Source organism: Mus caroli, chromosome 17, assembly GCF_900094665.2.
Source record: "Mus caroli chromosome 17, CAROLI_EIJ_v1.1, whole genome shotgun sequence".
Taxonomy (NCBI): domain Eukaryota; kingdom Metazoa; phylum Chordata; class Mammalia; order Rodentia; family Muridae; genus Mus; species Mus caroli.
This window is the reverse complement of record NC_034586.1, coordinates 85,811,935-85,824,516: the sequence shown is the minus strand read 5'-3', so window position 1 is coordinate 85,824,516 and position 12,582 is coordinate 85,811,935. Positions and strand designations below refer to the sequence as shown.

Here is a 12,582-nt window from a genome sequence, read left to right as displayed (position 1 = left end):
CTTATTAAACTGGTTTAGAAATGGCCCCTCTTTCCCATAAGAGCCGTAAAACTTAATTTAAATCACTTCACAGGCAGATGGCATTCAAACTTCATTTAAATACAATAAGCAATTTTAAATGAATTAAATATTTTCAAATGCTCCTAAATCCAAGTGTTTAAGGGTGGAAGCCTACTTAGCCCACCTCTGCTCCTCGTTCGGTATCACTTTCTCAAGTGCATTCTCAAGTGCATTCCTGGGTACTTTTTAACTACTCTAGACTTTAAAGACATGTATTCCAAGCTAAGGGTCTGCTGAGATCCGATCTTGGGAGAATCTGAGCATCTGAGGTGTTGAGTAGAGCCAACTTGTAGTTTAGTCTACAAAAATAAAATATTGAGTACCCTAATCCAAAAGAAGACATTGTTTGATTCTGACTTGTTTCTGATCTGATTGGTCACTATAATGTTTCAGATATTCCAATTTCAAAAGTCCTGTCATACATACTACTGCGTTGTTGCATGGGTCGGGGATGAAATGGAAAGATCTCCACAGACAATCATTACAACAACAACAGCAACAACAATAACACACACACACACACACAAAAACTAAACCAACAACAACACTATTACTTTCAAACTTCATTTTCTTTGTTGAATTTCACTGACTAAAAATTTTTTTCAGCTTCAATCACTTCAGTATTTAAACTTTACATTTTATAAAGACCCAGAATTGCTTGTCATAGTAAGCGGTTCAACGATCTAGGTTTTCTGCTTCTTGAAATAATCATATGAAAGTAGATGGGTACTTTACACTGAGGAGTCAGTGTTATACATCTTACAATCTTCATAAGTTGTTTCAGAGCATGAGCTGATAATAAAGCAATAAACAGACATTTTATGTTGCCTTTATTAATGTATTTACCACTGTTAATTTTTCTACTAAGTGTAAATTTAAAAGTGAGGTCTGGTTTACTTTCCCATAAAGCTGGAAGGAAATTCTGTGATAAATAGGAAAATATAACCAGGATTCATCATTAAAGACCAGCATAGTGCAGTAAATTCTTAAGCACTTCTTATGGTGTATACAGATTTTTTTTATTTTTGAAGTTTTGTCATGGTGCCTATATTTGTGTTCCCTGTCTCCATAAACACCTTTGTGCTTCTGTCTCAACATTAACTCAAAAAGCCTCTTTCAGGGCTAGAAAGATGACTTAGTGGTTAAGAGCACTTGCTGTGCAAGCCAAGAACTTGGTCAAAATTTCCAGGCCTTACATTGTAGTTCAGAGCCACCTGCCTGAATACCCATCCTGGCCTCTATAGAATTGCATGCACATGCTGCACATACCTGCATGTAAGGAAACACTGCATTAATCAAACACTAATGCATGTACAAATAAGGAAAGCTTTTCTTTTTTTTAAGCATCATCCATTTTCTGCATCTTTTTCTTGATGTTATAAGAATTCTGGACCCTTCCCCCATAACTAGAAGCATTGTCTGTCCTTTAGCCTTTTTTCTCCTATTCCTTCACTCCCACAATGAATGATAATTTCTACACATACAAATACCAGTTCTTAGATAGACTTCCTTATAGTTTTAGTATTTTCTGAAGGTTTTATTTTTGCAAATCCTAGCCCTATGCATGCAATTAGTTCATAATGATGTGATCAAGCTCCAACCATGAGGCTCTATGGGATATTCTTACTCCGTGTGAATTGATGTGAATAAGCTCTAATAATGAGTTACTCTGTGTGTTCTGACTCATAGTGATATGAGCCAGTTCTATTCCTGATGGTGGGACAATATAGTCCACCCCAAGGCTACACAGCTACATGATTTTAAAACTATAAACCTTTGTTTCTGCCAATGGTTGACCTTGCAAAGTGAATGAGTAAGTGGATGAGTGAATATCTGGGTTTTGGGTGGAAATCCTCTCAGATTTGGCTGTTTTGCTTAAGCAATTTCTATTTTAACTTAATTTTCAGAACACTCACAATAAAAGTATAAAATATGTAAGTTAAAGGGTATCATTTTGCAAAAGTTAAGTAATTGGTGACTTCATTTTAAAGAAAATATTTTGAGCTTGCACAGTTTAATGTACTTTTTAAAAACATTTATTTATTATGTGTACAGTGTTCTGCCTGCATGTATGCTTGAAGGTCAGAAGAGCATTGAGCACTCTTAACCTCTGAGACATCTCTCCAGCCCCAGTTAATTTTTTTGTTGTTGTTGTTGTTTTGGTTTTTTCAAGACAGGGTTTCTCTGTATAGCCCTGGATGTCCTGGAACTCACTCTGTAGACCAGGCTGGCCTCGAACTCAGAAATCCGTCTGCCTCTGCCTCCCTAGTGCTGGGATTAAAGACGTGAGCCCTGAGCCATCACGCCCGGTTTTAATGTTTTTAAGAATCAGATTTTTCTTAAATAAACTGATGGTGTGATTTCTTCTTTCCCGATTCCTGTGGCTTATAGCTCTATTACAAATTGATCAGTGAAATACCTGACAAGAGACATTTTATTAAAGTTCACTACCTGCTTGAGAGAGCCTAGTTTCAGAAGAAGACGTAAACATTTGATGTTCCCGAGGTTACTAGTTTTACAATTACTTTGCTTGACTTGCTTTTGCTTGTAGATCACTTCATAAGATTTCCTTATCTGACTGGCAGAAAGACTACCACTTTCTTAATTTTATTCTCAGTCACATTGCTATGACAAAGACACTAAAAATAGTTCCTAGACTTTGAATTTGATCTTGGCAAAAGTTTTTCTCACTTGGAAGTTCAAACTCTAGAATACAAGTATTCCTAGAAGGGATATTCCCCTAATAACATGTTCAATAAGAAAATAGCAAGAGCTTTTAAAAGACAATATGATTGCTCTAGGCTTGTTAGCAATCCTAAATACAAAGGAAGCTAAGACAGCAAGATCACAGGTTCAAGGCCAGGTTATTCTACAGAGTGAGTTCAAGATTTCATGGCCAACTGTGTGTGACTCTGTCTCAACATACATTGTGAAAATAAGTCAGAGCTTACTGGTTTGAACGTTTAACAATGTACCCAACTTTAATTTGAGAATATATCAGTATGTATGCACACACAGTAATGCTTCTACAGATACATAATTGTCATTTATTGTTTGTGTTTCAGTTATAAGGAAGCCTTTAACTGAGGTTTGACTGAGGTTTCAAGGCACTGTTTCATATCCCAAAACAGATGGTTTCATTTATTTAAATCAGTTCCCTTATAATGCAGAGAACAACAAAATAACTATTCAAATAAATTTAATTGATGTGAGTTGTTGATAGGGTAGTCCTGGGTTTATAGAATACAAGTAAACACCAATTATGTCTTCTTCTATTTGAAGTGTCTAGAATTTACAATGCAGTTTTTGTTAGGTCTAGTTAACGTGGGCCTTACTGATAACATTGAAACTTTTATGTTTAGATATCCATGACTAATAGCTCAATGAAGCTCTGTGTGGCTATTCTGAACACACATCAAGTTTATACATAACAGAAATCTATGGATCTATTTAAAACTTAAAATATTATTTTAGGTAGCACAGAGGAACACTTACAACATGGAAATGAGTGTTCATAAACATCAAATTATAAAATGTATGGATGCTACATGAACTTCTTTCAAAGGTATAGTATTTTTGTGACAGCTAATACAAACAAACACATAGAATATTTATTAGAAAATAATTTGTATTTATCTTTTTTAATTATTTTATTTACATTTAACATATTTTTTAAAAAAATATTTTCTTTTAAATTTATTTTTATACTCCATATTCCATTCCTTGCCCCACCATCTACCCTCTATCTGCTCCACATCCCACACCTCCTCCCCACCCCACCCTGTCTCCATGAGGATACCCCCACCTCCCAACCCACCTCTCTAAACTCGCTGGGGCCTCTAGTCTCCTGAGGGTTAGTTGCATCATCTCTAAATGAACACAGACAGGTCCTCTACTGTGTGTGTGTTGGGGGCCTCATATCAGCTGCTGCATGCTGTCTGTTTGGTGCTCCAGTATTTGAGAGATCTTGGGGGTCCAAATTAATTTAGACTGCTGGTCCTCCTACAGGATTGCCCTTCTCCTCAGCTTCTTTCAACCTTCCCTAATTCAACAACAGGGGTTGGCTGCTTCTGTCCATTGGTTGGGTGCAAATATCTGCATCTGATTCTTGGGTCTTTCAGAGGGCAGTCATGATAGCTTTCTTTTATGAGCACTCCATAGCTTCAGTAATAGTGTCAGGCCTTGGAACCTCCCCTTGAGCTGGATCCCACTTTGGGCCTGTTGCTGGACCTTCTTTTCCTTGGGCTCCTCTCCATTTCCATCCCTTTCATTCTTCTATACAGGAGCAATTATAGGTCAGAGATGTGACGGTGGGGGTGGCAATCTTATCCCTCACTTGATGTCCCATCTTCCTTCTGGAGGTGGGCTCTATAAGTTCCCTCTCCCTACTGTCAGGCATTCATCTAAGGTCCCTCCCTTTGAGTCCTAGTAATCTGTCACCTCCCAGGTCTCTGGTGCATTCTGCAGAGTTCCCCCAATTTCCTATCTTCTGAGGTTGCCTGTTTACATTCTTTCTGCTGACCCTCAGGGCTTCAGTTCTTTTCCCTCACTCAATACCAGATCAGGTTCTCCCCCCCCCCACTCCCTCCCATCTCCCCCATCCACTTTCCCTTTCAGGTCCCTCCCTCCCCCTCCACTTGTGATTGCTTTCCTCCCTCTCCTAAGTGGGACTGAGGTGTCCTCACTTGGGCACTTCAGCTTTTGGCACCTTTTTGAGTTCTGGATCCTGGGTATTCTGCACTTCTATTTCTTTCCATTTGCCTGAAAAACTCAGGATGTTCTCATTCTTGATACATGAGTAGTATTCCATTGTGTAAATGAACAACATTTTCTATATCCATTCTTTTGTCGTGGGACATCTGGTTTGTTTCCAGCTTCTGGCCATCATGATAAAGGCCACTAAGAGCATAGTGAAACACGTGCCCCTATGGCATGGTGGGGCATCTTTTAGGTATATACCCAAGAGTAGTGTAGCTGAGTCTTCAGGTAGATCTATTTCAAATTTTCTCAGGAACCTACAGATTAAGGATCAGAGTGGTTGTACCAGTTACATTTAAAATGTAATTATTTTATTTATTTACATTTTAAATGTTGTCCCCTTTCCCAGTCCCCCACCTCCATGAATCCCTTACCCCATCCATCTTCCCCTTTGCCTCTAAGAGGGTGCTCACCTACCCATGCACACCTCACCTCTCCAGTGTTCCCCTTTTCTGGGGTATCAAGCCTCTCCAGGACCAAGTGCATCCTCTCCCACTGAAGCCATATAAGGCAGTCCTCTGCAACACATATAGTGAGAGCCATGGGCTGGCACATGTATGATCTTTGGTTGGTGGCTTAGCCTCAGGGAGCTGTGAGGAGTCTGCTAGTTGACAATGTTGTTCTTCCTATGGAGTTGCAACCCACTTCAGCTCCTTCAATCCTTCCCTTAACTCTTCCATTGGGATCCCCTGGCTCGCTTCAATGTTTGACTGTATATGCATCTGTCTTAGGCAGGTGCTGGCAGAGACTCTCATAGGACAGCATTATCAGAATCCTGTCTGCAAGCACATCTTGGCATCAGCAAGAGTGTTAGGGTTTAGTGTGTGCACATGGGATTTATTCCAAGGTAGGACAGTCTCTGGGTAGCCTTTCCTTCAGTCTCTGCTCCAACCAATTCTGGGTTAAAATTTTTTGAGATAGATGGGTGGCCCCATCCCCCAACTTGGGGCCATGCCTGTCTCTGGAAGTGCTCTCTTCAGGGTGTATCTCCCTGCTTTTGGGCCTTTTGGGTAATGTCATTCCCATTGAGCCCTGGGAGCCTCTTGCATCTCTGGTTTCTGGGACTTTCTTTCGACTCTTTCCATTCCCAACCTCACACTGCTGCATATTGAAAATAATTTTTATTAGTTAACTGCGTTAGATCAATAGCAAAGCCAAGTTTCTCTATGTATTTTTTTAAAATTTTCATAATTACTATTTGATTTGTCTGAGAGAAATTGCATCAGGCTTCAGAGAAGCCACAATAGCTTTCTGCCATTTATTTTTTGATAGTTATATTGGATGGAAGCTTCTTACTGAGTAAGCATGCACCATTTTTATTTTGAGACAGTGTCTTGGTTAGGATGGAGCTGAAGCTCGCTAAGGCTGACCCTCTGCATTCCCATCTGTGTTTTCATAACCAGGTCTCTGACTGGCATTTAGGATGTGTGTCTCCACTCATTCTCCAGTACCACTTGAGGAATCCAATTCATTGGCAATATTCTCCTTAGCTCTCATAGTTAGCATTCAATTTAATAAAATTCAACAGGTAATTTTTTTTTAAATCCAGTGTATTTTTTCCTTAATTTTAGGAATTTAGGGTTCTAAAAGAACATACAACTTTTCATTTATGACAGACTTATCTTTCTGTCCAACCTGAGTACCACATTGAACCACTCTGACAGAACTTTCATTATTAGGGAATTATTTATATCTACTTTGATCAAGAGTCTGGGGCCAGTAGCTACCAATTTCCCTTACTTGAGTCTTTCTTGCTTTTTCTTTATTAAAGGCCTACTAACTCCATCTTTTCCTGTAGTCCTTTTATATAAATCTTCTGTGGTGAAATAGCAAGAAATGTTTTCAGCTCTTAATGAACACATGAAGGACACACTCTTCCTAGCTGCTCTAAGTCTGCCATTGCTCTAAGTCTACCTTAAGCTTTTTAATCTTTAATAATATAATGTAATTGTGCACATTTTTCCTAAAAAAATAAACATTGACTCAATAGTGCTTTGATTTCATGAGATAATTCAGTGAACACAAACACTTTCACAATTATGTAGAGAAAGAATGATCTATGATTAGCTATTGCTGATAATAATTGTAAATATTGTTGTAGGCTTCACAATTTAGTAACTTTATTTTTAGACTTCTGTAATATAAGGTGATATTTTTATTAATTTTTCTTTCTATGTTTTCACTGAATATGTCCCTTACATTAAAAGTGCTCCACAAATTTAAATTAAAAATGGCATATCAACATGCTGATAGGATGAATAAAAGCTGTCATTGATAATGTTTTAATTTTTATCTGACATTCTGACAACTTTCTCGAGATAAAACACCATATCGCTGTTACATTTAATGAAAACGTAACGGCCTGAATGTTTTATGTTGCTTACAGGGTGACATTTGAAGTATTATAGGCCTTCAAAAACAACCTTTTATTCGTGTACTTATGAGTTAGAAACTAATCTTTTCAGAACTTAATTACATTATTGTGTATGCAGCAAGCATCTGGAACAACCGATAATCAAACAGTCTTATGCACAGTGGCTGGATTTATTTTTCGGACACCTTCAACACGTTTGGGGAAGTATATGAGTCTTGCTGAAATAAAACTGAGTCTGGGATGGGAGTGTTTTGTAAGGGTATGGATGATGAGAAAGTAGGCAGGAAGAGTGTGTCCTTCATATACATAGTTGTGCTCATTAAGAGCTGAAAATATTTCTTGTCCTAATACCACTGACAATGCAAACAGAAATTAGAACCCATGTGTAATATTTTCCAGCACTTATTCCAGCATAACTTATGTTGACCTTTTAGAATGTGAATCTGATGGTGACAGCTTTGTTAATGAATTTAGGGAGAGTAATAGAGACTGTTGAAAGACATTAAATGCAGAGATCGCTAGAATCCATTTTAAGTTTGAATTGTGCTTTTAGTGTGGTGATGGATGCCAGGGTCAGTTTGTCCTCACTCACTGATGTATTAATGCTTGGCACCTAGACACATATCTAAGTGGTCAAGGAAGCACACTGCTCCAGACCCTTCCACATTGATATAAAGCTTGGACCTGCGTTATCATATGCTCCTATCTCTCTAAAATCACTAATACAACAATGATACATGTTATAAGAACAAACAATTTTTTTTTAAAAAATGCAAAGTTCTAGTTCATTTTTATAGATATAATTTATTTAATGATCAAGTTAATATTTGTCTTGTGGTATAAATATAGTCTTACTATGTGATTTATGGTGCTGAGTGAATAATCTATGTCTCAAAAAAACCTCCCATGTGATGTAATTTAATATCACTTCTATTCTTTACTATTAGTGAAAGTAAGTAGCAATAATAGAATAGATTTATGAGGACAGTGCTGATCCACGAAATGAAATACAGGATGATAAATAAAAATTGGGATGTACAAAAGTCCATTATTAAAAGGTAATTGATTTGAAAATAAATTTGAAATAAATCCAAAATTCTCAAAGTGCTAATAGTGAAATAAGTCAGTACTGTTGCAATGTTATTGTTTATAGTTTCTTGATCTTTGGGTATAGACATGGAAGCATGAATACACACACACACACACACGTACAGACATACACACATACCCATTTCCCTGAACACTTTCCATATACTAGAATGTGGATTTCCCAGGTGCTTCTCTGCATGCACTCATATACCTACATAAGTCTTAGAAAACACTGATGCTGGTCTCATCTTTTCAAACAGGAAGCCCTAAGTATAGAATAAGTCCTTAGCTCAGGATCCTGTGAGTATTTTATTATACAGCTGGAATTTGAAATGAGATCCACCCTAGGAAGAGTTTATTGACCATTTCTAAGTTCTGGTGCAGCAAACATGCCATCTTTGTAATTTGCAAAGACATATACTTAATGAGATAGAGTTTGGGGTTTCATCACAGTGTCCTACTGTCTTTGATTATAGGCATTATTTTCTAGCTTCATGGAAAGAGGGATTTAAGAATATAAAAGATTTTTTAAAAAAAGTTTGATACAAAATATAATCTTAGAAAAGAAGTCAGCATGTATGCTGGAGTGAGCAGATGAGTGACTGTCTAATTCTTTTCTTTATTATGAAACTGTACTGTCGAGTTTCCACTCAGTATAGTGAGTGTAGCAGGGCAGTATAGGACACAATAAAGAAATCACCCCTTAGATAAACCTGAAGAAAAAGCGAGTTTGTTTCTTTTAGTGAACCTAAAGAATCAAAAAGTCATCACACATAGGAACAATCTGCTGATAACATGTTGGTGCCAACACACATATGAACAATCATCTGGTAAAATGCTAGTGTCCAGGTTTCACTTGGACTACACTGTTAATTCAAATTGTGAATAATTATATTTTACATTATAATTATTATACCAAAACTATAAACATTTAGATAAACACCTTCAGGCCAATAATGCCTTTAGAAATGTTTATAGAGAAATTTGAGACACAACCTCATCAATATTTGCCTGTATGTTCAACTCATCAATATTTACCTGTGTGTTCAAGCATTGTGAGACATATGGAAAAGCACAAAGTCATAAGGTGGAAATGTCATTAATCTTAAGACATACTAACAAGTGATGGCTAGTTTTGATGTGATAGACTGCAATATCCAGTTAACTTTTCTTGGGTGTTTTGGTGTAAAAGAAACAGTAGTGTAATAAAACCACACATCCTGGGGCAGGTGTCTAAAGCCAGGGTATAACTAACTTATCCAGTTAACCAAATGTTAATTATCAGCTACCTTTTATAACTGAATCTCTTCAAATATGACATGGGATACTTATTCTGTATCAAAGGAATGATGAAATAGACACAAAAAATATTGTTGAAAAATCTTATTTAGCCAGATATGAAAGCTCAGGCAATAATCCCCAAATTAGGGAGACAGTGGTAGGAGTTTGAAGCTAACCAGAATGGAATCTTGTATCAAAATATAACAATAATAATGAATAAATGCATAAATACATAGATGAGTAAATAAATATCAAGATGCACCAGACATTGTAAGCCAATGATATTTGCAACATGGATAATTCTCAAAGAGAGCATCAGACTTTCCAGTTAGGTTTTCTTCTGTTAAAGAATATCTCTACTTCAGAGTATTCCTTGTTTCATATACGTTAGGGAACAAAATGGGTTAAAAAAAAGAAAATTAATAAGTGCATGCACTAGTTACAATGGTGAAACTGCTATAGTCCCTTTTTCATGCATCCTGTTTTTATTGACAGTCTTCATGGAAAAAGTTTTTTAAAAGTCCATAAGAATCTTTAAAAAAAATATCAAATAACAAGCCAGAAAAAATGAAAATGTACAGAAAGTACTTACTTAGTAATACTAGTGTGAAGAGACTTCCGGGGACATAGAACATAAAAGGTGTCTCATTAAAATTTTCACTGATGTGACAAAACACCCTAAGAAAACAACCTAAGGAAGGAATACTGTAAAGCTCACAGTGTGTTGACAGCGTCCATTATGGTCCATTAACTGTCTGCACAACTCTCAAGCAGCTGTTGACATTGTGTCTATACTGGGTCCAGAAGCAGAGGACAGACAGGAAGTGCAACTAGGCTGAGAGACCAGAGAGCCCACAGCTAGTGATTCACTTTTCTTAAACTCTACTTTCTAAAGGTTCTATAACCTTCCAAAATAGGGACCAAATGTTCAAACTCATGAGCTAATGGAAGATACTTCATATTCCACCCCTAAGCAATGGGCCTTTCCTTCCCTTCTCCTTCCTCCCCTTCCCTTTTCTCTTTTCCTTCTCATTGGAGATTGAATGTATTGCTTTGCATTTACAAGGTGAAAACTCTATCACTCAACATCCTTAACCCTTTTATTCTAAGACTGGGTCTTACTATGTTGTCAAGACTAAGTATGATTTAAGTCTGTGGTCTAGGCAGGCCTTGAACTTGTGATTTTTCTGTTTAGTGTCTCTAGTAGCTGGAAATATAGACTGATACTTTTAGATCTTCTATTCTCTCTCTCTTTCTCTCCCTCTCTCCCTCTGTCTCTACTTCTCTCTTTCCTCTCCCTCTCTGATTATTCATTTTATTAAATGTAGGGATGTTTTGCCTGCATTTATGCATATCTACCCCAAATATGCCAGATGACTGCCGAAGTCAGAAGAAGGCATTGGATTCTCTCTGGACTTGAAGTTACAGATGGTTGTGAGCTACCATGTATATTCTAGGAATAGAAAGCTGGTTCTTCCACAAGAAGAGCAAGTGCTAGTGACCACCGGCAGTCTCTTCAGCTCCTTTATTCTTTCTTACACATTTTCTGTCTGAAATATCTTCCAAGTCTTCTTCTTCTTCAAGGGATTCCTTGTGTTCAGTGTGAGAGAAGTTCACAAATCAGCAGTATGGTACTCTAATGCTTTGAAACAGTCTCTTTATATACACTGGATAATGCCTGGTATCTCATTCTATGGACAGTCTTAATATTCATGGCTGAGACTGTAGCCTTATTCTCCATACTGTAAACCAGTATTTGCCTGAAAGAAGTGAAGATGGTGAGGGACTCTCTAGGATGCTCGTCTGTCTCACAGACCCTAGATGATACATGTTAAGTAATACCTGACTTCCATGGATGACAACTGCTATGTGTATTTGTTGACATAATTTCTGGGGTATATGGGTATTAATTCATAAGTTATCTTATGTCATATGTAAGAAAACCCTGTTCCCACAAAACTTTGATTTGTAACCTGTTTACTGCAGTTCATTCCACTGGGCTGTATGGCCCTGCATACCCTGTATGGCTGTATGGCTCCTGTCACATCTACATGCAGCCCTTGTTTCACAAACAAGTTGATATGTCCTTTGCTGCCTTTCTAAAGCCTTCAGTCCATGTTTCCATCTAAACTATTTCTTACAACTGGCAGCAAAAATGAAAGCCCATTACATCCTGTGCTTGTCCAACTCAATTGAGAAAGTTGAAATCTACCATTTGTTCTGTAATATCTGCTGGAGGATTTAATGAGTACATTAAAAACTGAGTGGCTTCACTGATTTTGTTACAAATCTTCCTTTTTCTTGAGGAAGTTTCATTGAAATCTATTATTTGTTTTGCCATAGCTCTGTGTGTAATATCAATGTTTTATTGCTATATCAACATGGCATCAGGAAACATAGACTTGGTATATTCATACTAATGGTATGTGTCTTTTGTTTTACAGCTGGGACAACATATATCTTTAGCAAAGGTGGTGGACAGATTACATATAAGTGGCCTCCCAATGACCGCCCCAGCACACGAGCAGACAGGCTGGCCATCGGGTTTAGCACTGTCCAGAAGGAAGCAGTGTTGGTGCGTGTGGACAGTTCCTCAGGCCTGGGTGACTACCTGGAGCTGCACATAGTAAGTACTTTTCAATAGGCTTAGCATTTGCATATATATATATATATATGCACATATATATATAAATTCATATAAAATATATTTTCTTGGATTATTCCCCAAAAGCAATTTAAATCTGGGATAGAGCTAATAAACTGTAGTGTTTATATGTTGTTAACATATACTTCATAATAGGAATAAAGTTATTTTTAATTTTGAATCTGAAATCACGTCAATTTTGTGCTTGCAAAAACATTTTGGAGTGAATTTCATCTCTAGGCAGATTTTCCAAGTTAATAAAGTAAGTTATTACTCAGTAGCGCTGTGCCATCTGGCTGGAAGCAGGAGGTTGTGGTATTGGTGTCATCTGAAGATCTGGATTCGGTGTTCTTACCTCTTTTCTTGCCAGAGTAGA

The 12,582-nt window shown here is 37.3% G+C and overlaps 1 protein-coding gene across 39 annotated transcripts in view; it reads left to right on the top strand.

Annotated features, from left to right (window-relative positions):
- Positions 1-12,582, top strand: part of Nrxn1 (neurexin 1) — a 1,073,594-nt gene that overhangs the window by 740,205 nt on the left and 320,807 nt on the right. For all 39 annotated transcript variants that reach the window (XM_029470970.1, XM_029470959.1, XM_029470968.1 and 36 more), the window contains one exon: positions 12,007-12,188. In XM_029470970.1, coding sequence (XP_029326830.1) covers positions 12,007-12,188 — 182 coding nt within the window. The remainder of the gene's footprint in view (positions 1-12,006; positions 12,189-12,582) is intronic.